The sequence below is a fragment of the Artemia sp. Qi Xiang Cuo genome, chromosome 6 (assembly GCF_049724085.1).
Source record: "Artemia sp. Qi Xiang Cuo chromosome 6, ASM4972408v1, whole genome shotgun sequence".
Taxonomy (NCBI): Eukaryota; Metazoa; Arthropoda; class Branchiopoda; order Anostraca; family Artemiidae; genus Artemia; species Artemia sp. Qi Xiang Cuo.
The window spans coordinates 30,760,478-30,785,726 of record NC_142799.1 but is presented as its reverse complement, the minus strand read 5'-3'; the positions used below and the strand labels follow the sequence as shown (position 1 = coordinate 30,785,726).

Here is a 25,249-nt window from a genome sequence, read left to right as displayed (position 1 = left end):
TTTTCATTAAGGTCACTTTCCTTGGGGGAGGAAAGGTGTCTCCCTTTTGGTTCTAAAATTATGTTTTTTTTATTTTTACTTTTGACGGGTAAATTAAAACTGATTGAATTTTGCATATTTTGATTAGCCATAAAAAAAGAAAAATTCTTTTTATATATGTTATAAAATTCTTTTTATAAATTATTTTTATATGTTTATATATTTGGAAATATATTTTTATACTTCCGAAATTCCGCTTTTTTTTGTTTTCATTATTTCTGTCTTGGTTACAAACATTAAGGGTCCCTCTTTAGCCACAGTTCGTTACCGCAAAATTTTTCCAACTGAAATTAAGAACGAGACAATATACTAATTTATTTTTAAGTGACTTGAAACTAAAGAAGTTCACTAACCAGCGTTTCCCCACTTTCAGGAAGATTTCTAGCTCTCTGTTCAATTTTCTGAAAGTTCCCACTGCTAGCTTTTCTTAAAACTTGTTTCTTGTCTTCGCTACTCCAAGTAGTGTCTGCAGAGAGCAGGTCACGTGCTTTATTTTGTGCTGAGCATGGGGAAGCAGAACTGCTTACTGAATAAGAACGGGCTGTCCTCTGCTTTTCTAATAGCTGACTAACAATGGACTCAACCGTTTCACTTGTCTGTAAAGAGAAAAAAAGAATGATTAGTAAAACATATCCTTTTTTTAGACCTCCATGTTTCCAGATAAAATATTAATCTATTTTCTACTACTATGCTCGAGACTTACAGGTGTATTAGGTTTTTTTTGTTTTAATACATATGGTATATTTTATTGTTCAATATGGGTAATGCTACAAATCAAATCAAACCTGCTACAAATCAAAAGTAAAATTCAATATAGAGAATCCTACCTTACTTAATATAATTAATAGTGTCAATAATTCCCAATCAACAACTAGTTTAAAACAATAGGGGTGACGTCATACTCTGAGGAGGCGAAGACCTAAGATGGGGCGTCATTATATTTCCGATAGTAAAGGGGCAATATATATTCTTTTTAATACCTGTGGCCAGATGGCTGGTGAGTATTTCGCGGAGTTTGAAGAGGCAGCTGAGAATCAAATATTACACATAGCTTGGTAAATACCCACTGATGATGAGATTTTACTAATACTGATAATTAGCTTGCGTTAATCTGAGGAAATCAGATTTTTCGTTGAATCTTCTGATTAAATAAAAAATTTTATGAAAAACTTTGACTGGCTCAAATTACCGTTAGTTGGATCTCAGTGTTAGAAAAATCTCATTGTGAATGGGCCTTAAGTGTACCCTGTTTTGATCTCACCTGGGGAATACAGAGGAGGTCTTTCGAAGATTCATGCTTTTGAGACTTGTGGAAACAGAAAGCGTGTGTCCTAGCACTCGCTAGGAACCCCGGCTGTTCCAAAAATAATAAACTAAAGAAAAATCAATTTAACTTTAAATTAATTCAAGTCTGATTTTACTATGTAAAAAAAGAAATTATATATATAAAAATCTGGTTTAGCTTTCCATGAAGATTTTCATATGGCAAAAATTAATACATATTACTCGAAAGGAAACTAATAAGTAACGGGGATAGTACGTAGCTACAAAAGATTCCTATCATGGAAGACGTTTAGGAAAATGCTTATACTTAGTGGAGAGTATTTTAAAAGTTTACAAAGTAACAAAGATTACGAATTTGACAGGAGGCTAATTATTGTAGCACATGCGCATTAAAAGAACTTGCTTGTTCGTTGGTGTTTGGAGAATTTTCCCAATTTAGAAATAGCACTCTAAATTTCTGAATATTATTGGATAGAGGCATTAAAGGCGCGTAATCAGGGAAGACCCACAACCCTCTAAAAAATTCCCATTGTTTTTATGATTTCCCTAATTTGGTAAATCTTTCATAAAAATCTCTTGGTGTTTCGTTTTGTTTCGAATTTCTCATAGCTCCACCTAACTCCACAAAATAAACTCCAATATATATACCTGAGCCAACGGTAACACATCAGTCTAGCTAAAACAAATATTATTATTTAATCTTTTTCTTCACACTTATAATATAAAAGCAATCATCTTCCCAGGAATCTCGGTATTCAAATAAAAGAGTGTATTAATTTGTCCATCAGTTCAACCTTGAACTTAAAAACAAAGAAAATACTTATTAAATTAAGAAAATCAAAGACTACTCCTTTTTAAGGTTATTTGACTTTTAACAAGACTTATGATTGTGATTGTAAAGTAGGCTAGTATATAATTTACAAGACGATACTTTCATTAAAATCGATTAGCATAGTAAAATATATTTTTATTTTCTATCTTTAGAATATTCAGACGCGGGCAAGCTATTTGGGTTCCTATTTCTGCCACTGTAACAAATAAAACCATCATCCTTCAGAGGCTTCAACGATATTTTTCTCACTAAAGTGGACCTAGGAATAAGTGAAAACCAAAAAAATATGAAATAATATAATATATGAACTCCAATAGATCTACCTGAAAATGTAGACTTGAAAAAAGAAAAATATAAAATGGATCAAGCAATTTTGCAAAAGAACTGTTGCCCTGGGGATGATTCAGGGGTGGATAAGTTACCAGGGAGGTGGAGTAATCTTTAGCTAAACTTACTTTTTAAAATTTCTAGTTTACCTCAAGACTTCAACGATACTTTTGAAATTAGGTAAAAGTTTTTTTTTAATGAAAAAAATGCACAAAACAATACTAAACTAAATGGACCACCGGTGTCACTTATAGGCCAAATGTCATCTATAGGTCATAGCCATGGAGCAGCACACGCGACTACTTCTTGCGAGAAAAACCGGCATGCTAAGCTTCTAGTCTAGACCCAATGCCAAAAAAAGAGCGGTTTTTGAGTGACTGCAAGCCGATTACAAAAATGCAAGGGTTCATTTTTGCAACCACACAGAAGGCGGTGAATTAGCTTACAAACCTTTAGTCACCGACTCTGAAGATTCAAATAGACTAGTGTCACCTCGGCACTACCATTAAAAACACAATACATTTGTGCAATGTTTGTTGGGATACTTAAACTATATCTGCCCTAATATTCAAACTTTGCTGAAGCTGGTTAAAAAGGTGGCTATCTACCGAATTAGAGTGTTTTTTATGTCGATAAATTCGGTCAGTATGAAAAGAAAACTAATTTTTAAACATATTTTTAGCGAATCCTAAATCCAATACACTCTTTATGAGACAAAAAAGGGAAATAGATTGTAATTTAGGAAAAGACATTAGGCACGTGTTACATGAGTTATAACATCTTCCAAATTGATCTGAAGAAAAAGAAATAGTGGCCAATTTCTAGGTGTCAGCTGGAGATTACAATGGCAGAAAAATGTAGAATCCTTTACTTCCCAAAAAGACTAAGGGCAATCAGCTGAGTCTTTCAAATAATGCTGAGGGGAGTGTTGAACTAAATCAAAACACGTTATGTGTATAAGGACTGTTAAAAGGCGTAACTTTGAAAATAACTGAGCATATCAATTTAGAATTTACAGGAAATGATAAGGGAGATAATCAATTGATCAAAAAGGCAATACTTGCACCCTAATACTACGACTACAATTGCCACCACTAAAACTGCAACCACTACTATAACTACTAATCCCACACTACTGTATTTACAATATTGAGGAAAAATTTGAGCCAAATCAAAATACAATATGGGCATCCACAGGGCCATTAACTTACAGTGCTTGTTGTGGGGTATGTTGAACTAGCCAAAATACTATATTTGCATCCTATTGCTACTGCTTCTACTCATACTACTGCTATAATTATTACTACTTCTACTGCTACTACTGCCACTAAAGCTAGGCTACTATTACTGCTGGTACTACTACTGCTGCTACTAAAGCTAAGTGTATTAAGGCGAAAAATTGGGTAATATAGAAATTGTATTGAACTAAATCGGAACACACTATGCCCTCACAGGTTGTCAAAGGAAAATATTAGCAATAATTCAGGAATGGTTGATGTTATTAAATTGAAACTTTCAGCGTGTGTTGAAGGGAATGTTGAAGAAACTAAAGGTATTATGCGCATACTGCTACAAATGCTACTACAACTGCTACAAATGCTACTACGTCTGTTGCTATTACTTAAGCTAAGGATATTAAGGTGGATTTTAAAGGAATATTTAGGCGGATGTTGAACTATATCAAAACGTACTATGAGCGTGTGGATTTTCAAAAATGTAAGGTAAAGGTAAAGATTACGGCATTGGACTTTACAGTTCCTACCGGTGGTGCTGATCTCCGTTTCTTGGCCCTTCAGCCAGGAAGTGCAATGGGCGGTTGGGGGCAAACCAACCTGTGCTTTCGCACACCCTTTCTGTTTACCTTCCCCAGATTTCTCCAGGTACCCATTTAAAGCTTTTCAAAAATGTGACAAAGTAATATCTCAAGAACGGCTTGCATTATTAACTTAGGCATTTTAGGGTAAATTGTGGCAGATTTTGAACTAGCCAGAAGGCACTAAGCGCATACTATTAATACTACCACTATGATACTGTAACTAATGATGCTAAGGTTATTAAGGTGAAACTTTTAGGGAATGTTTAGGGTAAAGCGCAGCTCTATAATAGCTAGCAAAATCATTTCAAGTTTTAAAGGAGCTAATTCGATTGGAAATTAAAAGTTCTAGTGCCCTTTTTAAGAATCAAAAGTGAATCTCGGGCAAGCAGCTCTCCTCCCTAGCCCATTCCTTTTCCAAACCCATCCAAGAAAAATTTTGAGACAGCCACTTTGTTCAGCATAGTAAACCAGTTTATGACTATGTCTCTAGGGATACAAGGTAGATCAGCCCCCCACAGTAATTCAACTTGCCCATTATACTTTAAAACTAAATCAAAAAGCACTGTTTTTATGGTTGCCAATATCTTGAGAATGACTGGGGGTATTAAAGTTAACACTTTCAGGGCTACTGCTATTGCTACATTTGCTCTTACAATTTAAACAAATAAAAAGAGTGTAAATGTATCCGGGTTGTCAAAGTGCATAGATATATTTTTGGGGGAATGGTACTAAGTTTTATTTTTCAGGTCAGCTTAAGGAGTTATAAAACTAAATTAAACAGTACTATTTGGGGTAGGATTAAAAATCGTTGAAGAGGTTTCACCGACATACATACAAATAGCAAACTAAACTATGAGTTCTTATAGACGAAACTGAAAAGAAATAAAAAAAAATCCACGAAAAAGACTATGTCAATAAAAACGAACAAAAATTAATTAAAAAAAACTTTTTCTCACTAAACAAGTTTTTCAAAGAAAAAAAAGAGCTCCATTAAACCAACCAAGCAGAAATAAAATCAAATAATCTTCCAAGTGTAAAACGACAACAAGTCAACATCAATAAATAAATGAAACCCAAAACGAACAGAAGTAAAACTGAAAAACTGAAAAAATAGACAGTGGATTGTCAAATTGATATACATATACTTATTTTTATTCCTTAAAGTCTTAATAATTTTTGATTTGTTAAAGTCGAAAATATGGAAACATTTTTTATGTATTTTTTTCAGTTAAGTGCAAATTATGTTCTGGTCACGAGAAGGCATGGGGGTTATCAACCCTACTCAAGTTAATTTTTGTTCGTTTTGAGTTTGACTTGGTTATTAATAGTAATTTCTATTCGTTTTAGATTTTATCTATTTATTATTGGTTATTTGAACTAGTTTTACACTTCGATAAATTATTTGATTTTATTTTTCCTTGTTTGGTTTAATGGAGCTCTTTTTTTTCTTTGAAAAACTTGTTTAGGGGGAAACAGTTTTTTAAATTAATTCTTAGAAAAAATCAAAGCAATTTCCAAAATCCTGGCTCGGCGAATGGATAGATCTGAAACCAATACATACATCGATTGAGATTTTTTTTTTCCCTCTCAGTGCAGGTTATAGCAGTAGACTTACTGTGGAACCTAGAGGCATCCTAGGAAACATAAACCTTAAGACTCAGCCCGGAAATTGTTTGTCATTTTAACAATGTCTGCGCAGCCAGTTTAGTACAGTATAAAATGAGGCGACTATTATCTTTTAAAGTGCTTTACAAAAAGATAAGAAAAGAGACAGAAATAAAATCAGAAACAATACTGCAGAGTGATAAGTCGATCCTTGGCTTTATTAAATAAGAAAAACAAGTTTTTTTTTAACTGAAAGTAAGGAGCGACATTAAAACTTAAAACGAACAGAAATTATTCCGTATACGAAAGGGGCTGTCCCCTCCTCAATACCTCGCTCTTTACGCTAAAGTTTTTTAATTGTTTTGAAAAATGAAGTTGTGTGACAGATTAAAACTTTAGCGTAAAGAGCGAGATATTGAGGAGGGGACAGCCCCTTTTATATACGGAATAATTTCTGTTCGTTTTAAGTTTTACTGTCGCTCCTTACTTTCACTTAAAAAAACTTGTTTTTCTTATTTAATTTCTGAACGTTTTTGAATTAATGCAGCTTTGATTTTGCCTCACAATACATGAATAATTAAAACGAAATTAATTTTACTTTTTTGGCTAAATGGCTTTCTCGAAATTTTCTTCTGACGTAACTTACGAATTAATTTACGTAACAAACTTCCATATTCGTATGTTTTATTACGTATATTAGGGAGTTTTCCCCCTAGTCGATACCTTGCTCTTTACGCTATAGTTCGAATTTTTTCGAATCACAAACCCCTGAATCACAAAGGCCGGTTAGTTAGAATAGATAGCTTTTCTGAAGCTACTAAGAAAAACTTTAGCACAAAGGGCAAGGTATTGACTTGGGGGCGAACCCCCTCATATACGTAATAATTTCTGTTTGTTTTAAGTTTTAATGTTGCTCCTTACTAGTTGAAAAAAATAGTTTTTTTCATTTAATTTCTGATCGTTTTTTAAATAATGCTGGGAACTCCGGCGCCCCCTTCATAGAAATATCCCTTCCCCCAAGGAAACATCCTCCATGGAAGTATCCTCCCCCGAAACCCCCTCCTCCAACACCCCTCCCATCAGAAAAAAAATCCCTCCTGAAACATGTTTATACTTCCCATTAACCAATACTATATGTAAACAATGGGCAAAGTTCAATAACTTCCACCCCTTCCCCCGGGAACTGTGGGGGATTAATTCATCCTCAAAGACACATTTATTAGAGTTTCGACTATGCTGAACAAAATGGCTATCTCAAAATTTTGATTTGGTGACTTCGGGAAAAAAATGAGCGTGGGAGGGGGCTAAGTTGCCCTCCAATTTTTTTGGTCACTTAAAAAGACACTATAACTCTTAATTTCCGTTCGGATGAGACCTATCATGATATTCTAGGACTACTGGATCGATACAATTACTCCTGTGGAAATAACAAAAAAAAACAAACAAACAAACAAAAAAAAACAAATAAACACACATCCGTGATCTTTCTTCTGACAAAAAATACAAAATTCCACATTTTTGAAGATAGGAGCTTGAAACTTCCGCAGTAAAATTTTCTGATACGCTGAATTCGATGGTGTGATTTTCATTAAAGTTCTATGGCTTTTTGGGGGTGTATCCCCCTTTTTTTCGAAAATAAGGCAAATTTTCTCAGGCGCGTAACTTTTGATGGGTAAAACTAAACTAAATGAAACTTATATATTTGAAATTAGCATGATTCGATTGATGTATCTATGGGTATCAAAATTCCGGTTTTTAGAGTTTCGGTTACTATTGAGCCGAGTCGCTCCTTACTAACGAACTGTTTGATTAAAACTATGAAGATTTGACAAGAAAAACAGTAACGAAGGGCGCAACAAAAGATGCAGAATCAAATGCCCATCTTTTCATCCGATCCCCGGCACTACATCCACCTGCAAGCTTTTTGAGCAGCTGTTTTTAAGGGAACTCGCAGACGTGTGTTATACCCCTCCATATTAGTTTGGTTTTAATCGAGGATCAGGATGCACCGATGTCCTAGCTGTAATACCTAGCACTTTGATCGATGCTGATTCTTTTAGAAAAAGCCTTGTCCTTGCCAGAAACGATATTAAACGCACCTTGTCTACGCAGCCATGTCTACGCATGGCCATCTTGTCTACGCAGCCATGCTTTTGAAAGTAGCTAAACGCGGAGTAAATCCCACAGTTATCTGTTCTCTTCAGGATTTGTATTGTAACCTCAATTCCTGTATAGCCGCAGCAATATTATTCACTTACACAGCATTAATCAGTTCAATGTAAGTATTTGGCATCAAACAGTTCGTGGTAACGAACTGTAAGTAAGGAGCGACTCGGCTCAATGGTAACCGAAAGTCTAAAAAACGGTATTTTGATACAAATAGATACATCAAAAGAATTAGATTTTAATGCTTATTTCAAATATATAAGTTTCATCAAGTTTAGTCCTACCCATCCAAAGTTATGCGCCTGAGAAAAATTTGGCTGATTTTCGAAAAGAGGGGGAAAGACCCCCTAAGAGCTATAAAACTTAAATGAAAATCACACCATCATATTCAGCGTATCAGAGAACCCTACTGTAGAGGTTTCAAGCTCTTATCTACAAAAATGTGGAATTTTGCATTTTTTGCCAGAAGAAAGATCAGGGGTGCGTGTTGTTTTGTTTTTATTTTCCCCATGGGTGATCGCATCGACCCAGTGGTCCTAGAATATCGTGGGAGGGCTCATTGGAACGGACATTAAAAGTTCTAGTGGCCTTTTTAAGTGACCAAAAAATGGAGGGCCACTAGGCCCCCTCCCACGCTCATTTTTTCCCCAAAGTCACCCGATCAAAATTTTGAGATAGCCATTTTGTTCAGCCGGCTCGAAAATATGATAATTATGTCTTTTAGGATGATTTAATACCTCGCTCTTTACGCGAAAGTTTGACTTTCTCACAACTCTATTTTTTTAAACAATAAAAAACTTTAGCGTAAAGAGCGAGGCGATAAGCAGGGGACAGCCCCTTTCATATAAGGAATACTTTCTGTTCGTTTTAAGTCTTAACGTCGTTCCCTACTTTCGGTTAAAAAAACTTGTTTTTTTTATTTAATATCACACAAGGACAGGGCCTTCAAAAAAGCTTTTCTATTAGCTGTATCAAATGCCGGCTCATAATATAAAAAACTGAGGACCAAAGGTATGTAATAACTCATATGCTTCTTGATTATTAATATAAGAGTGAAAATGTGATCAACACATTCCCTCTCTTTCCTAGAACCACTTAACTGTCCTACTCTTAAAACTTTATCTACAGCATTACTTAGTCTAAAAACATCATCATGCTATGTAATTTAGTTCCAACAGAAATTAAGATATTTCCTCAGTAATTTCACTCACTCGTATCACCTCTTTTAAATTTTACTAAAATTATTGGGCACTTCTCATATTTCAAAGGCATATTCATAATCTGCAGTTAGTCATCTGCAGCTCTACAACCAACCTGTTGCAGAAACTTGTTTACCACGCTATCATTTTCATTTCTTATAGTACTGTCCCCAACTCCTCTCCGCAAAATAAATCTTCATTCACTCCCAAACTGTCCAAAAAATTGTAAACCTTTTCGATATCATTACCTACAAATTTATCACAGTTTTGCACATACTCAAAGGTTCTGCCCAATTTCTTTATCACAATTGAGGTCTCGTTCTTATCTTTAACTGGAATAAGTCCAGACTGACAACTTCCTCTCAGTTTCTTAACAATGCTAATATGAAAGACTGCTAGTACGCCGTCTGGCTGCATCTTTCAGATCCTCAGCAACTTTATCCATGCCGTCCATTTCATATTTCCTTACTTCACACTTTAATGTCTTCTCTACTTCCTTTAGTTTTCTTTTATTCTTGTAATATGTATCCCTCAGAAGCTTCTTGAACAAATCACTTATCTTTTCTACCAAGCCTAAAGCGTGTTAAAATGTTCCTAGCTTCGTTCTTAACTTCCCTCTCTAAGACGTCTTCTCCTACTTCGCAAACTGCTATACATTAGAATAATTAAATTATAAGGATTATGTCTAAGTGACTAAGCCAGAACTTTGTCTTTTAATCACTGTTTCTTTGAGATCAACCATACTTGGTGTCTAATTGAGAACCAAGATCTTTTGGAATTGACAAAAACAAGGCGATATGCTCAAGAATGACAGAGAGCCGAATCAATAGAGACCTCTCGTGGAAATAATGGGTTTCGTATTTTAAAATGTCATATTGCAATGTTTACGTTTTGCAATAATACGCCTAAAACATACAATTTATGTCTCCAATACATTTTAAGATATATTTGTCGATGTAAAAAATGTTCAAGGATTTTCACTGATTTATTTTGATGTGTCTGTAGTGGTTTTATTTGCGTCCAATAAACGTAGAGATAGATAGCAATCTAAATAACACAAATAATAGTTCAATAGGGATAAATTCTTTTTTTTTGACAGTAAAGCAAACAAAAAATCTCTATATATTTCGGTCACATGTACAGTGACCGTCTTCGGCAGATAAACTTTTATTAAACCAGAAGAAAAAAAATAGAAAATGCGTTTTTCAAAATGCATAGATGCAATAGATTGTGTATATTCTACACACAAATAGTCGAAATGATATATAAATGAGTAGAAAAAACAAGTAGCGTTATGATTTGATCCTACACACCTTATGCTCATAAACTTGGCGCTCCCGGCGTCAATTTGTTTAGTGCCACGTTTTTACGATCGAATACCGTAAACTCAGTTTTTGTAAAACTTTGTACTAAGTAATAGGAACCAAATAATCGATTAGCTAAACTTACAGTTGAAATAAAATATTGAATAAGCGTGGGCGATTCTTTTCCTGTAACAGACAGGGTTGCCACCACGGTCAGTTCCCAAAGTGCTACAATTGCCCAAATTTGCGCTTACGCCGATTTTCGGTGCTATTGTAAAAAAAATTGACTTTAATAGTGCTAATTAGAACACTTTTGTGCTATTTTAGCACTATTTTATCAACCTTAATTACGTGCTACAGTGCTACGCATAATAAAATAGTGCTAAAATAGCACTTTCGTGCTACAGGTGGTAACCCTGGTAACAGAGACAGCTATGTCATCTGCAAATAGAATTGCAGGACCCTTTACATCGGGAAGATCATTAATACTTTAAGAGTAGACCCAATATGTGGATTTTCAAACAGACCCAATATAGATCCTTGTAGGATATCTAGACTAACCATTCTTCCAGGTTAACCATTCTTTATAAATGACCACCAAAATCCGCCACGATCTGAAGATCATAAAGATAGGATTTTACTATTTATATTCCTTTCTCACACACATCTGCATTTTCCATTTTATTATAAGGAACATCATGGTTTAGAGAATCAAATGCTTTTTTAAGTTCAAGAACACACTCGATATGCGGTAACTATTATGCAATTATTCATTTGAAACGATTGAGATAATAAATCAGATGAGGAAAATGATAGCAAATTAGACAAATACGTAGAAGCTCGTGTGACACGAAGCACAATTCCAAAAAAATGGCGACTTATATGGAAAATATGATAAATTATAAGATAAAACGCACAAATCTCAAGATTCAGAAGGGTGACGCCTTTCCCTTGAGATAACAACGACATATGCGCACAAGTATTCCTATGGGAAAAGAAAAATCAAGAAGACTCGGCCCATATTCTACATCAAAAGTGTAGGCTTAAAATATTAGTACTCGCAAAATATCGTTGACAAACAGGATTTTGAGGTACTATAGGATAACTGTTTTAAGTACGTATGTACGTACTCAAGATGGTGAGTCCATAGCACTTCTCCCAGAAATATCAAAATTTCTATTTTTCTCATAACTTCTCGTATTGTTCATCAACTCTTTGTGCTTTTTGGTATTTTCTCATATTTGCCTCCAGTGCATGCATGCAGAAGTAAATTCCTATATACGTGCCAGCAATAAAACAAGAAAGGTTAAATGCTAGAATGGCTAAGCAAAAACGAAAGTTAATGAAGAGGTGACAGTGTCAATGTTTGAACTTCCGCCATGAATTCAAGAAATTCGACAAAAAGATTTCATATTATTTTCTAAAATACCATTTTAGCTCTGACAGAATGTTTTTTATTGTTAATTTTTCCTGCTTTTTTTTATTCCGTTAATATAACTTTCACATTACTCTCACTCGGTATTTGCAAATTACATCATTATTTGCGCAGTAACTGTTTTCGCTGCAAAAATACACAATAGCAGAAAGGACACAGGGCAAAGTTTAAATGCGTTTAGCTGAGTAAATCCTTATACCTCAATGAAAAAAAAAAAAAAAAAAAAAGCGATGGAGATTTAAGGACTCTTTTGCCAATATTACTAATATATTTTGCTCATTGCAAAACCTTTGCTATGGGGCAATTGATAACACTAACACAAAGTGGGTTTACACTAAAATTGGACTTTTGGTATCCTGGCCGTTGCTCTGTTGGATGTATGCTCGGGACAGCAACATGCTAATTTCGGGACCCAATGGCATCTTAATTCAGGATAAAAGCTGGCTAAATCTGGTACCCTTTTTAAAACTAATAGACGAAAAAGATGATATGGCATTATTCCCAGTGTATAAGGTTGAGCGGAATTGGATACTTTCTAGCAAATATAAATGTTTAACTCATGATTTCAAGTTTGTGGTTCTCGGACAAGGGGGGGGGGGTACGGAAGCAATATATATGTTCCCTATTTTCTTTGGTCTATAATTGATTTATGCTTCCTTAGTGTAACGGTTTTAACAATTGACGATCCCATTGGTACCTTGTTTACTGGGAAACATCATTATTTTCATCTACTTTATTTTATTGATTTTCCAAATTTAGTTACCGGAATTCCTTTTATTAGATATCTTTTAGTTTCTTGGGTGCTGAGACTAACAAGCTCCAAACCCGACTTTAGATCCAAAGAGGTCCTACCCTGGTACCGAAAAATCTACTTTAGTTATTTTAGTGTCAGAATTTATTCAATAATTTTCATTTGGAAATGGGAGATCCCAAAACTGACCTTATTATCCTGGGAGACATTGTTTTCTTTACGTTTCAGCATTCTTCTACTATTACTGCTGCTAATACTACTGAAAACTCATTGATGTACCAAGCCTCCTAAGGTTAACACAGTTAAGCACGCTCCTCCTCCAGCCGAATATGTTCAAATCATCCCACTTTGAACTCTCATAGACAGTTCCCATTTCTCTCAAAATTTTCCTTATAACATCCTCCCACCCCAGATGAGGACGACCTGCTTTTCTTTTAGCCCTAGACGGTTGGCCGAGAAGGACAATTTTCGGCAATCTGTCATCCTTCATCCGCAGAACGTGCCCTAGCCATCTCAACCTTTCTTTCATTATAGCCCTAGAAAGCGAGATTGAACCACTTTTTTCGTACAGCCTACTGTTTGAAATACGGTCAGTTATCCGGGTACCTAGAACAATCCGTAGGCAATTTCTCTGGAAAACGCCTAGGAAATCTTCATCCGCTTTTCGATTTGCCCATGCTTCAGAGCCATATTTGACCACTGTCATCACTGTAGCTTCCATTACTTTCAGCATTCGCAAACTTAATATCCAAATTTTAAAGCTGAAATCCATCATAAGTGAGATGATACACATCTATGCATTGCGAAAAGTAACTACAAGTGTTTGTCAAAGAATATTTGACTTTAAATTGTTTAGAATAAACATTGTATAGAATAAACAATAGAATAAATTGTTTATTCTATGCTCTTATATCTAGTTTCCTAGTACACCCACTTAGATCAAATCTATCAGCAGAAAGCACATGGCAAATCATCCTTTCCTTTTTTTATAATTTTGACTTCAGGTTACAATGTTCTTATATATAAAGAGGAAGTTTACTTTAAAGCGGGGATGAGTAGTGAGGATTTTAGATGGGTAATTTCGGTTCGTGGTAATTTTTTGGGTATTGGAGAAAGGAGGAAATATATTGGGAATTATAGGATTAAAAATGGTCCTTACCAGTGTCCTATGTGTGGAGAGGAGGCAGATCTCATCCATTTTATGGGTACATGCCAGGAGTTAAGAAATTTGAGGAGGGAAGTGTTTTCAACAGATTTTGGAGGGGTGGATTGGTTTGAAAAAATTTTAAAAAGTAGAAATTTTGATGATTCTAGAAGGTTGGGTAAATTTGCAAGAGTGGGTATGGCACATAGAGAAACTTTTTTGATGAATTGTGAGTAATTTATTGTGTGTTTTTTTGTATTTATTTTTGTTTTGTTATTTTGCCATGGCCCGAAAAGGCTTTTGTTGCAATAAATATCTATCTATCTATCTATCTATATATTTTATACAGGGTTTCCTAGTACACACATTACTGAACGTACAATATTCAAACTAACAATATTACTAACTCAAGGAAATTTATACAGCTAAAATGTACTTCTGCAATTTACATTCCTGCGTAAAATTATGATTTTATCAATGATAAAATCCATTAAAACCTCATTTAATGTAAAAACCTCTTAATTAAATACCCTGATAAAACATTTTCTTAGAATATAATATGTTAGACTAACGAAAAAAAAAAAAAAAAAAATATAATACTAAATAGGATAGATAGATGGCAGAAAATCGTTTAATGTCACAGGGGCATTAAAAAAGCAATTTAATTAGTTAAATGATCAGTGGTGTGATCAATCACTCTAGTTTACTTAAGCGCAATTTAATCGAATTATATAACATATGTACTTTGCTGAGCTGTAAAAGCCGAGAAAAGTGGTGAAAAAACCGACAGTTTTGTAAGTGAGAGACAAATGAATAAAATCATTCTCGAGATAACGGTCTTATTTTAGTAGAGTCTACAAAAGAAGGACATAAAAGCAGATATTCTCAAAGATGGAGCAAGTTAGCCATCCAAAATTAGAAGCTCAAAGTTTTACTCTCATCTTCAAATTTTTAGTATGTTATTTTTCAAAATTCTTACGGGTTTGAAATTCAAAAGTAATCCAACGATTTTACCATCATTCGATATCTGAGATTGAGTTATTTTTTAGATTTTTAAATGGGCGTATGTTGTTAAAATTACTGAAAATTTTTCTCCAGTATACAAATAGCAGGCCAAACTATGAAGTCTTAAAAAACGAAAAGATTTAAAGTGTTATTTTCTTTTTCCCTGAAAAGACTATGTCGATATAAAACAAACAGAAATTAAATAAAAAACTTTTTTCTCAAAATAAGTTTTTCAACGAAAACTTAAGAACTCCATTAAACAAAAATGAGCAAAAATAAAATCAAATAATCTACCAAGCGTGAAACTACCACAAATCAGCATCGATAAATAAATGAAAGCCAAAACGAACAGAAATTACAATAAATCCAATTCAAACTCAAAACGAGCAGAAATTAACATAAGTAGGGCTCAAAACCCCTATCCCTTCCCAAGGCCAGAACATAATTTGCACTTTACTGAAAAAAAAATAAATGTTTTTATTTTTATAACTTTAATAAATCAAATAATATTAGCATTTTGATTACTAAATATCAGTATATGTATATTAAACTGACAATGCACATTCATTTGCATTTTTCAGTAAAGTGCAAATTATATTCTGGCCTTGGGAAGGCATAGGGTTTTGAGCCTAACCTATGTTAATTTCTGCTTGTTTTGAGTATTACTCGGATTTATTGTAATTTCTGTTCGTTTTGGGTTTCTGTCGGTGCTGATTTGTGGTAGTTTCACGCTTGGCAGATTATTTGATTTTATTTTTGCTCATTTTTGGTTTAATGGAGTTCTTTACTTTTCTTTGAAAAACCTATTTTGTGGAAATTTTTTTTTTAAATTAATTCTCTAAGAAAAGACATAAGGAATATCATACTTCTGGCTCAGTGAATGGATAAATCTGAAGCTACTAAATCCAATAAGATAAGAGATTGTTAAAAACAAAGCAGACATACAAAAGTTATTAATCCCCAAAAAGGCTCCGTGGCCTGTAAAGGAGGGGGGGACGCTCATACTATTCAAACACTAACTCATAAACAACGGATAATAATAGAGAGGGGGAGAGAGAAAAAGAAGGTTTCAGCAATTTATAAGAATTTATTCTGAACACCCAGCGAAAAGAAGATAAGCTCCATTAGAGCCCAAACAATGAATAATAGCAATAGAGAAAACTTAAAATGATAATAGACAAAAAAACTACACGTAACAACAATTGTTTTTACAAGTCTTCTGAAGGTGCCAACGAAGCGGCATTCTCGAGCCGAATCAGAAATGGGATGACATGCACTAAAGGATTAAAATCACAAGTTAAAATCACAGGGCATTAAATTACAAAAAATGGATAAATGACCACCGAGAAAAAAGGCCATAAACCTGAATTCCATAAATGTAAGAATATTCAAAGACCTTTACATGTTTTATAAGTTGTAATTTATTTCATGAAGTTAGAGAGTCAGATAAAAACAGGTTTAATATTATATTTAAATAATATTTAATATTTTATATTTAATATCTTTTACCAAAGTCAATTTCTTTTTGTTTTATTTTTGTCAAACCGTATTGAGTGTCCTATAAAGTTCTAAAGGGCCACTATGGATCCACTGACTGGAAAGACATAGGAAATAAAAATTCGGGTAAAATTAACACCAACACTGTGTCTGCGAATAACCCAACCCGTGAAAGAACTCAAATGACTGGTATGACTGCTAATCAGCAAAGCGGCAACTCCGCTGGAACTGAACAAAGGTACCAACAAAACCAAAACCAGAATCCACTGAGTCAGAAAGGGGATTCCATATAACATGACATGCACTAAAGGATTAAAATCACAAGTTACTGTTAGAATAAGCGGAATTTTAATATTCTGTTAGCTGCGGAGGGGTTAATTTGACCGACCAAATACAAAAGATTAAGGAAATCGAAGGGGAACCTGCAAAGATCACCACGGAAGGGAGGAAAAAGGAAAAGAAATAAAAATGATATAAAGTTTCTACAAGATCAAGCAACTACTACTACTAACAATATCTCACCGTAGCTCCAAGCCACCTGAGGCCAACATAGCTACGATCGCTCCGCCTCCATTCCAATCTATTCAAAGCCTCCCTCTTTACACCCTCCCCACAAGTTCCCATTAACCTTAAATCTTTCTTTACGACATCGTTCCACTCCAACTGCTTTCCGTTTAGCCCTAGACGGTTGGCCAAAAAGGAAAATCGTTCGCAAACTGTCGTACTTCATCCGCAGAACGTGCCCTAGGCATCTCAACCTTTCTCTCATTATAACCCCAGAAAATGGGATTGAACCACACATTTCGTGCAGCCAACTGTTTAAAATACATTCAGTCAGTCCTTCCAGTTAGTTTCCTAGTCCTTCCAATTCTTCCCTGATTAGATTTATGGCTTTATTGAACTGCTAGGAAGTGGTTTGAAAAAAGAACGAAAAGCACACATCCCCAAAACTGGAAAATAAGAAACAACCGACGAATTAAACTGTGAAAAAGGATTCTTAGAATTAGCACTGGAACAAACGTATTTGATCTTTCTTAGAATACCATGGTTTCTTTCTACCTTCGTTTTAATCAAATTAACATGGAGCTGAAAAGATAAAATATCATCAGCAGCTATGCCTAATAAATGAGCATTGCCGTTCTTTGGGTAATTAATAAAATTTTTGGATAGATAAATTTCAGATTGTTGAGAATAAACCTGAGATTCACGTGCAAATACTACAAAACAAGCTTTAGATACATTCAAGGCAAGAGAAGTAGCACCAAACCAAAGTAGGGCTTTCTCGAAGAGGTCCATTAGCTTTGATTGAGCCTCAATCTCCTTTCTCTCAGAAATTAAAAGGGATCTAATATCAGCAAAAGCAAAAAGAGAATCTAAAGAAGACAACCTTTGGTTATGGGCACAGGAAAATGTAGGATAGCATACACGACAACAACATAAGGGATTTTGATTTCTAACTGCGAAAAGTAAGTCACCAACACAAATTAGAAACACTACTGACCTCAGGATTGACCCTTAAGGGACACCATTGTCAAACAAGAACAAAAACACCCAGACTTAAACAAAGAAAACACACTATCTCTTTTGCCAAGAGGAGAAAGTTTACAGAGAAGAGTCTTGCGGGGTAAAGATGTAAAGCTTTATGAAAGCTGAAATCATAAGACAGTCTAGAACAGAATTAGGAAAGTTCAAAAGAAATGAACAAACATGTTCAGTTGAAAGATTTATTGGAGAATCAAATTGAGAATCATGAAGCTAGATCTTTAGAAGCTGAAAACCTATCAAGACGAGAGAGCGTCGCCTTTTCAAAAATGTGGCTAAACCAAGACAACAAATATACTGTCTGATAAATAGCTGGAATCATTTCAAGGCCCACCCATATAGCATGATCATTGAAGAATCCTTAGCAGTTCCGGGAAAAGATCCAGATTAAAAGAAAGGTTGACTAAATTTTGTTAAGGGAGGAATAGTGTGAGGAAGTATGAACTTGATTTCCTTAGAAGGAATACTATCAGGACCACATGACGAGGAATAATACAATCCCTTAATAATTCTAGAGGTTTATATATCCAGTCACTCGTTCTAGAAAAACTGAGGTGATCCGAGGTAAGACCAATATTCACAAAAAAAACATATCAAACAGACCTACCACGTGAAAATATATACAGATTTGTTTGTGGCAGGACTCAATATTTTACTCACTTACTACATATATATTGAAAAAAAAAAGAAGAAGAAGACATGCAATTTTATAAATAAGTAAAAAAAAACTCGTGGGAACCGCAAACCAATACTCACAGAAGACAGAAGACAGCCCCCCCTCTCCCATCCCTACTCATCAAGAGATTTTGTATCTTATTTTTAAAAGAGGATACACTCTCAGCCATCCTAGTGCTTTCCGGAAGACTGTTCCAAACCGAAACACCCACATGCCTAAATACAAAAAATATACTTAGCAGTGTATCGTCTCTCGTGTACTAGGTCCGCGAAATTCCTTGTATCATAAGAATGGTACGAAAAATTCGATGATAAAACACCACAAATATAATTAAATGCTAGTAGCAGAAGCGGTTTTTATACGAAGTAAATACTTCTTGAACCTCTACCTCACCCTCGGTAAGTTTACTATTGACAGTCAGACAAGAAAGAACTAAAGCAGACTGAGAGAAGGAACTAAGGACCGGATGTATCACCTCCCAAAATTTTCAAATATCTTTACCTGAGTCAGTAGAGCACTTAAAAAGATATTGGGACATCATTCTTCGACACAGAGAATAATAGATATGCCTGTGAAATTGGAACTGTGAAGGCAAATAGCACTCTTTGAGAGGCTAGCAGACTTAGAAGCCCTCCAGATTTTATTTCTTATCCTCAAACTCGTAAGAGGACAGGGGTCAGAGATTTAGACGAAACATCATCATCTTTGATTCAGAGTAGAAAAAGAATAAATGTCAACAACAGCCTCTTCAATACTCATAAAAAGTATCAAACAAATCACAAAAATGAGAGTCGGCTTCCAAATCGCCCCTGAGCTTTCTACCAGTCTTTACATAAGACGAGTCAATTCAGCCTTGCAAAATCTAAAGGATATTCAGTTAAACCCATAAGTCCTCTTCATAGTCATATTATCAAAGTAGCAGCAAGAGTAAAATAATCAGAAATGTCACTAAGACATAATTTTGGATCAAAATTGCCATACGATGGTGTTGTCCATTAAGGACCTCTACTCTCTGTTACATGAGTTAGGATACACACAGAAGACAAAATGCCTACGGCGGGCGTAAGCGAGAGAAAATCTAAAGTTATTGACAACCTCACATCCATCAATGACACAATTACAGCTGTTAGCTATTTGAAAAACCGCAAGTTTCGAAAGGAACATAAGCTTTGAAATTAGCAGAGAATAGTATCTGTGATTTATGTATATTTTATACAATTAATCCTCGAACTGTTTGAGCAATAAATGACTTTTCTATTATTAAAAAAAAGTCTCATCAGCGCTCGGTTGATTAAATCCAAACTGTATTCCCTGCAAATAACAGGTTTCAAGCCAAATCTATCATTTAAGCTGTTCATTCCTCCTTAATAGATTGGTGACGTCTGCAGAATAATCAGAATTCTGCTATTCATTTATTATCGTTTGAAAAAAATGCTATTTTCTATTACTTAATATACAACCAAAAAATTTCAATTGTTTAAAACTTGTTTATTTAATAGTAAATAGATATTTATAGAAAACCAACACAAAATAATAGATATTTGCATTTTAAATCAAACCACCCCCACAAGTTAAAAGAGCAGTCGTAATATCCCTCGTCGATCGAGCCCTAAACATTTGTTCTGATTCCCACATAACAACAGAATTAAACTTTATCAAGGACATACTTTTTGGAAATGGGTATCCTATTTTATTTATAAATAGTGTAATTAATTGTAGACTGAAGAGACATTCCCGTAAAATTAATGATAGTTCATCATGTGATATTTCTGACATGCCCTTAAACATAATTTACCTCCCCTACATCCCAAAAATCACTACAAATCTTAAAAAAGTTTGCACACAAAATAATCTGTATGTAGTATTCACAAATAATTTTAGAATCATAAATTTTCTAAATTCTGGTAAAGATAAAACCCCAGTTACTCGCCAAAAAGGGGTCTATCAAATACCATGTGATTGTGGCAAATATTATGTAGGTAGAACACACCAGAATTTAGAAAAGCGCATAAAACAGCGTAAAGATGATATAGTCCAAGCTCTAAATTCTAGTATTTCCGTTGTTTCATCTGATTTTGCATTAGGCGCCCATATTTTTGAAAATCCTAGCCACAATATACTTAATGATGAATCTGCCCTTATTAGCAATAACCTAGGCATAAATCAGGTAGTCCGAGAATCAATTGAAATCAGAATTAAGATTAATTATAATATTTCCTTATATTGGGACTTGGGGGAATATACACTAAATGCTCTATACACAAATTTAATTAAAATGATCTTACAAATTATTTTAAAAATCCAATAGATATTAACACAGAACCGGTCACAAAAAGACCTTTGAGGTTAGCTGCCAAAAAAGCTGGATTAGCAATAAGAACGTGTTTTTAAATTATTTTTCTTTCATCCCATTGAATCGCCTTATTTTAACTTACTTTTTATCAGTCCTGGTTGAACTTCGCTGAAGTAAGGATGCTAGGACTGCTTCGAGAAATTTTTAATTTTTGGTTTTATTGGTTGAATGTTATTGTGAGTCTTTTTAACTTCATATATTTTTGTCTTGCTGATGACGGCCCTTGGACATAGGGCCGAAATATTCATTCAAATTATCTCCACTGTCTTGCAAAAAGATTTCCCTATTGTTCTTCGCACTTTTGTTGTTTTTTATGGAAAGGCAGTGTGGTCTTCGTCGCTATTTTAATTCTCAGTATATATATATATATATATATATATATATATATATATATATATATATATATATAAAATATATATATATATATATATATATATATATATATATATATATATATATATATATATATATATATATATATATATATATATATATATATATATATATATATATATATATATATTAATTTCTTAATATAAAATTGTTTGTTCTCTAATCCAGTAGTATTTCAGACGGCAGAACTGATTACAAAACCATCAATGGTTAGCAACTGAATCTGGTAGTAATTTATTTTCCATCCCAATTCCTATGATAAGAAAAGACATAAAAAAAATCGATGAATATGGATACGGTAAATATATTCATGCTGTTTGTATATTATTGTACTTAGTTTTGTTGTCCTGTCATTAGGTGAAGTCTTAAATGTAATAGATTATCAATTAAGTCTGTCAAATATGCCTTCCAAAATTCACCCGTCTATTTTACTTTCCAAAAGACCACTTACCTTCAAACCAGTAGGATTTATAACGAAGCCATCCCCAGTTAGCAACCGTTCCGGGCAACTAAATTAAACTTTCCTTTTTATGAAGAAATAAAAGAATGAGAAGCATTAAAATGTCTAAAAAATGCCTTACCGAAACTTCCAGTTCGCTGCCTCCACTTGGTTCTTCTTCATTGAAAACTAAAGTCAAAGAGAAAGAGAAAAAAGTTAATCGTAGCAAGTTTCAACTGGATTGCCAAAGAGGGAAATGATATTATTATTTCTGAAGTTAAGAACCATGAAAGTTCATAACTTGGGATAACCTGGGATATTTTCAAGCACTAGAAAAAGGAGGTGTGAGTAGATAGATATAAAGAAAAAACAAATAAAAGAATAAAACACAAAAACAAATAAAAACTGTTATGAGTGGGCAATAAAAATAATTGTTTTTTATATGACTGACCGTTAAAGCAAAGGACTAGACATTTTTGTAAGCAATTAATGTTGCTAGTCGTTATTATTCCAAGAGGTCAATAAGTATTTGTTGATTTAAGAACTTGAAGAACTTCAGATGAATTATTAAAAATCTAGAGCGGTGGCAATTATTTTTCAACAAAAACACCAGAAGGGCATTTTCAATTCCCCACAAACAAAATTGTTGATATTGCCCTGGTTTTCAACAGTGGGGATTTCAATGGTTAACTTTTTATTTCGGTTTGACGTCAATTATGATTGGTTTCTGGCTCTTTCTTTAAATTTTTTAAAACGACTTCAGTAATAACAAAATGATTTCAAAATGTATTTTCCAAAATTTAGGAAGGGGCTGGGCAATTTTATTTGTTTCCACTTTTTTTTAAATGAAAATACCCAAATAAGTCTTATACAAAATCTAGTGATAGGGAACAAAAAAAATATAGGAGGGAGAAGAGTTGCATTACTTATTGAATCAGCTAATACTGATCCTACTTAAATAAAACAGAGTTTAATTTGGCATCCCAAATTATGGCATTGTAGAAAAATCAGAAAGTATTCATACGAACTCAAGCACGCCTTGTCTAACTGTAGTTACGTCTTAAACAAAGGCGGTTTTAGGAGACAGACAGAGGGGCACCTGCCCCAGGCACAAAAATTCTAAAAGCGCAAAATTTCAAACAAATAATCTAACAGTTATGATCGATAAATAAAATTTGAAATATGGATAAAATCCTTTTAATAGACAGTGATAAATTTCACGAAAATACTAGATATTTCGGTCACATATACAGTGACCGTCATCAGTAGTTATACTAAACTAAAACAACTAAATGTGTAGTTTTGTTTTATTTTGTACATAAATTATTGTCTTTAAGTGCTTTAGTTTAGTATAACTACTGATGACGGTCACTGCATATGTGACCGAAATATCTAGTATTTTTGTGAAATTTATCACTCTATTGAAAGGATTTTATCCCTATTTGAACTTTTATTTATCGTCATGGAAAGGCAATGTGGCCTCCAAAATTATCTACGGTTATAATCATTTTGTAATTTTTGAAATTTCAATATTATTAATATAAAATAGAAGGTGCAGTTAATAAATGAAAATATTTACTAAATTATTAATTAATTAATGAAATAAAACTAATTTGAAAATAGAAAATAATTAACTAATAATAGTTAAAATAATTAAATTAAAACAATCAATGACGCAAATAATATATTAAAAAATATTAAAAACAAATTATTAATTAATTAATAAATTGAAAATCATTTGTTAATAAATACATATTTTGTTGAAGTTCTGCCTGAACATTTCGTGGGAGATAGAACTAGGAGCGCTAATCAAGATTTTGTCCCGGCAAACATTTTGTGGGAAAAGGACAGGATGCGCAAAACAAGATTTTGCCCCGGGAGAGAGAGACCAGAACCACCACTGGTCTTCAATTGCCAATTCTCAGCATACTTGGCTAAGCGTAATCAGCGTTTAAATTGACTACAGACAGCTGGACTACAACAAATATTTGTTGGTGTTTTCTGGGGCCGACATACTGCGAAGCATGAAAAGGGTACCATGTAAACCTACATGGTCGAAGACCAATAACCAGAGGTTTACAGTCCCTCCTTCATGGTGCTACTCCTGTCAGGACCTTTAGCCTCCTATTAAAGAGCAAACCACAGCCCATAGTAACCGAAAATAAAAATAAAAAATCAGAAAAATGACGTTTGAAGTTGATTCAGAAATAGTAAATACTATTACGATTAATCTCAATAGTAAAAGTTATAACGAAAAGATAGTTATAACAATTTCAAAGAAGAACCTGAAACCCCTCGAAAATGCTTGTAATTTAAGCACTCGCAACTGCCTTCTCTTCTTTTTCTCTGGTTCAAATAATCCACACACTCAATTAGGGTAAAAATTTGAATTGATTCGATAGCTCAAAGATCAGAAAACTTTATATCTTCTTTGGACTTCACTCTTCAGCTAGAGAATTAAGGCTTCAAGTTGTAGCTTACAACAATTGAATCTTGTTTGAACAATTGAATCGGCTCACTTCTGCTGTTTTGTGTTTTGTTTTTTACACTATTTTTTAATAATTTTAGTTCTCCTAAAATGTTGAAGTTGAAGAGGCAACAATAACAAAAGCATACTTTCTTATAAGAGGCTTCAAATTTTCCCCAACCATGCAGCCAAAAATTGAAAAAGTGATGGCATAAATTTTTGTAAATTATATTAATTACGTATCTGATACTCGATCGATGTCCTTAATTTTTCTAAAATATCGATATATTTCATATAGGATAATATTTCATAAAAAAAAGATGATGTTTTTATCTTCAACTTTCCAAAGGTACCTAGAATAATATACCCCATGGATTTTTTGTTTAACAAAATTCCAGATTTTTGTAGAAAAAGTTTAAAAGGGATACAAAGTAAAAAAAACTGTATTATGTATAATGCCCTATTTTAACAAAACCTCAAGTGACTTCTTTAGTTATATAACCTCGAAACAAAAGTCTTTATGATAAGATGCATTTTATGTATATATTTATAAAACCTAAAAACGAACAGATATTAATAATAATAATAAAAAAAAAATCCGACAGAAGTAAGAAGCGAATATAAAACTTAAAATGAACTAAATTATTGCTTTGCGGTTTGTGCAACTTATATCGGGAACATTGGTTCAAATAAAACGACTCGTAACATTTCTCTAAATTTGTATAATTCTGGAAAACTAGCGCTTTACTGAAAACAGATCTTACTTGGTGTTTTAAGGCAATAAAAATTGTATACTAAATTTTACTCATTTCACGGCTGGTGAAAGACTATTGAAAACCTTCTAAATTAGTCTTTTATTTTTTGCAGGATACTTGTTTTCTTCTCCTAATCACGTTTTGGTGCGTCGATTTTGTATTTTCAATAAAACGCTAGTATTTCACAATTCTACAATTTTAGTAAAATATAACGAGTCAG

The 25,249-nt window shown here is 33.6% G+C and overlaps 1 protein-coding gene across 2 annotated transcripts in view; it reads right to left on the bottom strand.

The window, feature by feature from the left end:
- Camta (Calmodulin-binding transcription activator) overlaps window positions 1-25,249 on the bottom strand; it is a 151,044-nt gene that overhangs the window by 83,725 nt on the left and 42,070 nt on the right. For both annotated transcript variants that reach the window (XM_089090148.1, XM_089090150.1), the window contains exons 4-5: window positions 21,950-21,996; window positions 393-635 (exon numbers count right to left, since the gene is read on the bottom strand). In XM_089090148.1, coding sequence (XP_088946274.1) covers window positions 393-635; window positions 21,950-21,996 — 290 coding nt within the window. The remainder of the gene's footprint in view (window positions 1-392; window positions 636-21,949; window positions 21,997-25,249) is intronic.